General features: G+C 37.0%; 1 protein-coding gene across 1 annotated transcript in view; it reads right to left on the minus strand.

Annotated features, from left to right (window-relative positions):
• LOC138057854 (cleavage and polyadenylation specificity factor subunit 5-like) overlaps positions 1-2500 on the minus strand; it is a 7487-nt gene that overhangs the window by 2519 nt on the left and 2468 nt on the right. Inside the window, exons 3-6 of the mRNA XM_068903760.1 lie at positions 2434-2463; positions 1542-1655; positions 717-780; positions 498-590 (exon numbers count right to left, since the gene is read on the minus strand). Of these exons, the coding sequence (XP_068759861.1) occupies positions 498-590; positions 717-780; positions 1542-1655; positions 2434-2463 (301 nt within the window). The remainder of the gene's footprint in view (positions 1-497; positions 591-716; positions 781-1541; positions 1656-2433; positions 2464-2500) is intronic.

Below are 2500 nucleotides of genomic sequence, written 5' to 3' on the forward strand. Positions count from 1 at the left end.
TGTTTTCTCCGCTAGTCCATATACATATTTGCCTTTCATGTAATTCCTGTGGTAATGACCAAGTCCATCTCAAAAGCATTTGCTACTGTGTAGTAAGGTTACTACACACCTTTCCTTTTTTTCCCACTCATGTATAAATTATGTCCTTCCTAGAGCTTCCTTGTTTCTTTTTAATTGCCAGGTCCACTTCTGTATTTACTTAAATAGTGCACAATAAAACTCTTGAATCTTTACCATCAGAAATAAGAAATACCCCCACATTAATGATTTTTTAACGACTCTGATCAACAGCTGTTCAACATGTCCAGTCCAAAAACTGAGCTACAGTGTGTCAGTTCCAAATTAAGTGCTCATCAGCTGATCACATATTCCCGGTGTTAGTAACACTTGTGAACAATTTCAAAAATATTAAAGGGACAAATAGAGGTCATTAGGACATTGCAAATCCTCATAGATTTCAAGTTGTTAAGCAAAGCTTTTCGGTAAGGGTATGATACCTGAGGGGCTTCAAAATTTGGTCTCCACCAGTTTCCAAGGGAGTCCTCTACAACCCAGTCAACTTCAGTTCCTTGCTCAGGTCGACCCAAGATCTAAGGACACAAATACAAATATTGCAATTTAGCTTCGTAAATTGCTTGCCTGCTGCCAAAGCACCTTGTGAAACAAATCAGTGCAAAATAACAATGTCTGCATGTACTTTTAAAAGGGCTCCTTACTTCAGTCATGGATCTTTTAAGTCCATCTATCTCATCTTCTCCTGCAACTAATTCACCACCAGGCCTAGAAAAAATAGATTCACACAGTTGCAATAATTATCATAGCAACAAAAATGTAGCAGTGAGCCACCCATTTTAATTTTACACTTAATTATGGGGCTTTTTAAACTAAACAAACAATAAATATTATTCAAATGAACACAAAGAAACTTAATTGGAAAGAGACAACCACTTCAGAGTGTTGTGGCATTGAATATGTGAATGAAAAACAAACCCAGTTAAGGAAGAAGGTGTTAGTTTGCCCATAGCCACATGAAACTGGTTATAAAGAATTCCTCTTTGCCCATTTTTCAATGTTGACATCTAGGTGGAGGGGGACATTGGGGGTTGCTAAATACCACATTTCCACGCCAAAAATTGGCAAATACTGAAATACCATGTTCAAAAACAGTTAAATACCGAAACTGAAATCAATATGTTACATCTTTAAATAATTATTTTTCTTCCTTATACATGTATTGCTCTTCGCGCGCTGATTACCTTTGTCAGTACAGCCAACGATTGTCAAAACGAATTGTGCTTGCAAAGCGTGATCTTGCACCACGGAGAAAGCTTGAAGAGTTTCCAATTTCCCCGGAAGTCTAATAATTCTGTGATGTAATTTCTGCACTGAATACTGTGAACCAAAACATACAGTACAAGAACCGCTTTTGGTAGGGACTGATCATACCGCAATTCCGAACTTTTCGGACTACAATTTCCGAAATACCGTCCTAAAAATTAATGGTTACTGCATTTCCACTGCTACATGGAAAGTTAACTTACAGTTTGAAAAATGTTGTTCCTAGCTGCAGAAGTAACACATGAGGCAATCCATGCTCGTGCACAATGAGTACTCCTTCAACAGTTTTCCTCATGCCAAATTTATCATACTCTTCCCTGTAAAAATAATCATAATTACAGGGCTTGAAATAATTTCCGGAGAGTCTCCGGACACAATGACCGGCCAAATTCATTTTAGCTCAGTCACGTACAGTTTCTGGCCTGTCAAATTATATAAAATAAATAACTCTTAAAACAGGGGCCCATGAACCAAAACTGGCATTATATATTTCCAAAAAAGTTGTTGCTTAAAGCTTATAGCACGTTAAAGCAGTCATTGTCAACAACGGTTCTTGTTGCATTGCACCCAGGATGTCATATCAAAGTTCTGCAAATGACAATACACAGCGACTTGCTACAACTGAACAGCATGGAAATTTTACTTTATTTCATTTTCAAAACGATCAAATGTGACGGGTCAACATGACCGGCAAGACGAAAGGTTGACTGGTCAACTCCCAAATCAGTTCGGACATTGTCCGTTGACCGGCCATTATTTCGAGCCCTGATAATAATTATCTCTTTACCCTGGTTAAAATACCCTCTATCGTGTCGTATCTGACAGTAATAAACAATGAATTTTACTATTGTCCCAATAACTATTTAGTTACTGTATCCTAGTGTTTAAAGCACTCTCAAAAAAAATCATTTAACATCTCAAACTAACAATATTATTGATCTAAAGCAAGATGGTCTGTGTATGCTGAAACTTACATGTATGTGTGCTACCAATGTGGGGGCCCTTTCTCCACCTTACACATTAAGTACTGTTATAATTATTCACGTTTTAATGGATAAAAATGAAACCATGGCATTACAATTGAGTTTTTCTTACCTCATCCTAGTAAATCTTGCCTGCACTGAACTAAAAAGTAACATGGACAGTTCAATAACAGAATAAT

This window comes from Montipora capricornis, chromosome 7 (genome assembly GCF_036669925.1).
Source record: "Montipora capricornis isolate CH-2021 chromosome 7, ASM3666992v2, whole genome shotgun sequence".
Taxonomy (NCBI): Eukaryota; Metazoa; Cnidaria; class Anthozoa; order Scleractinia; family Acroporidae; genus Montipora; species Montipora capricornis.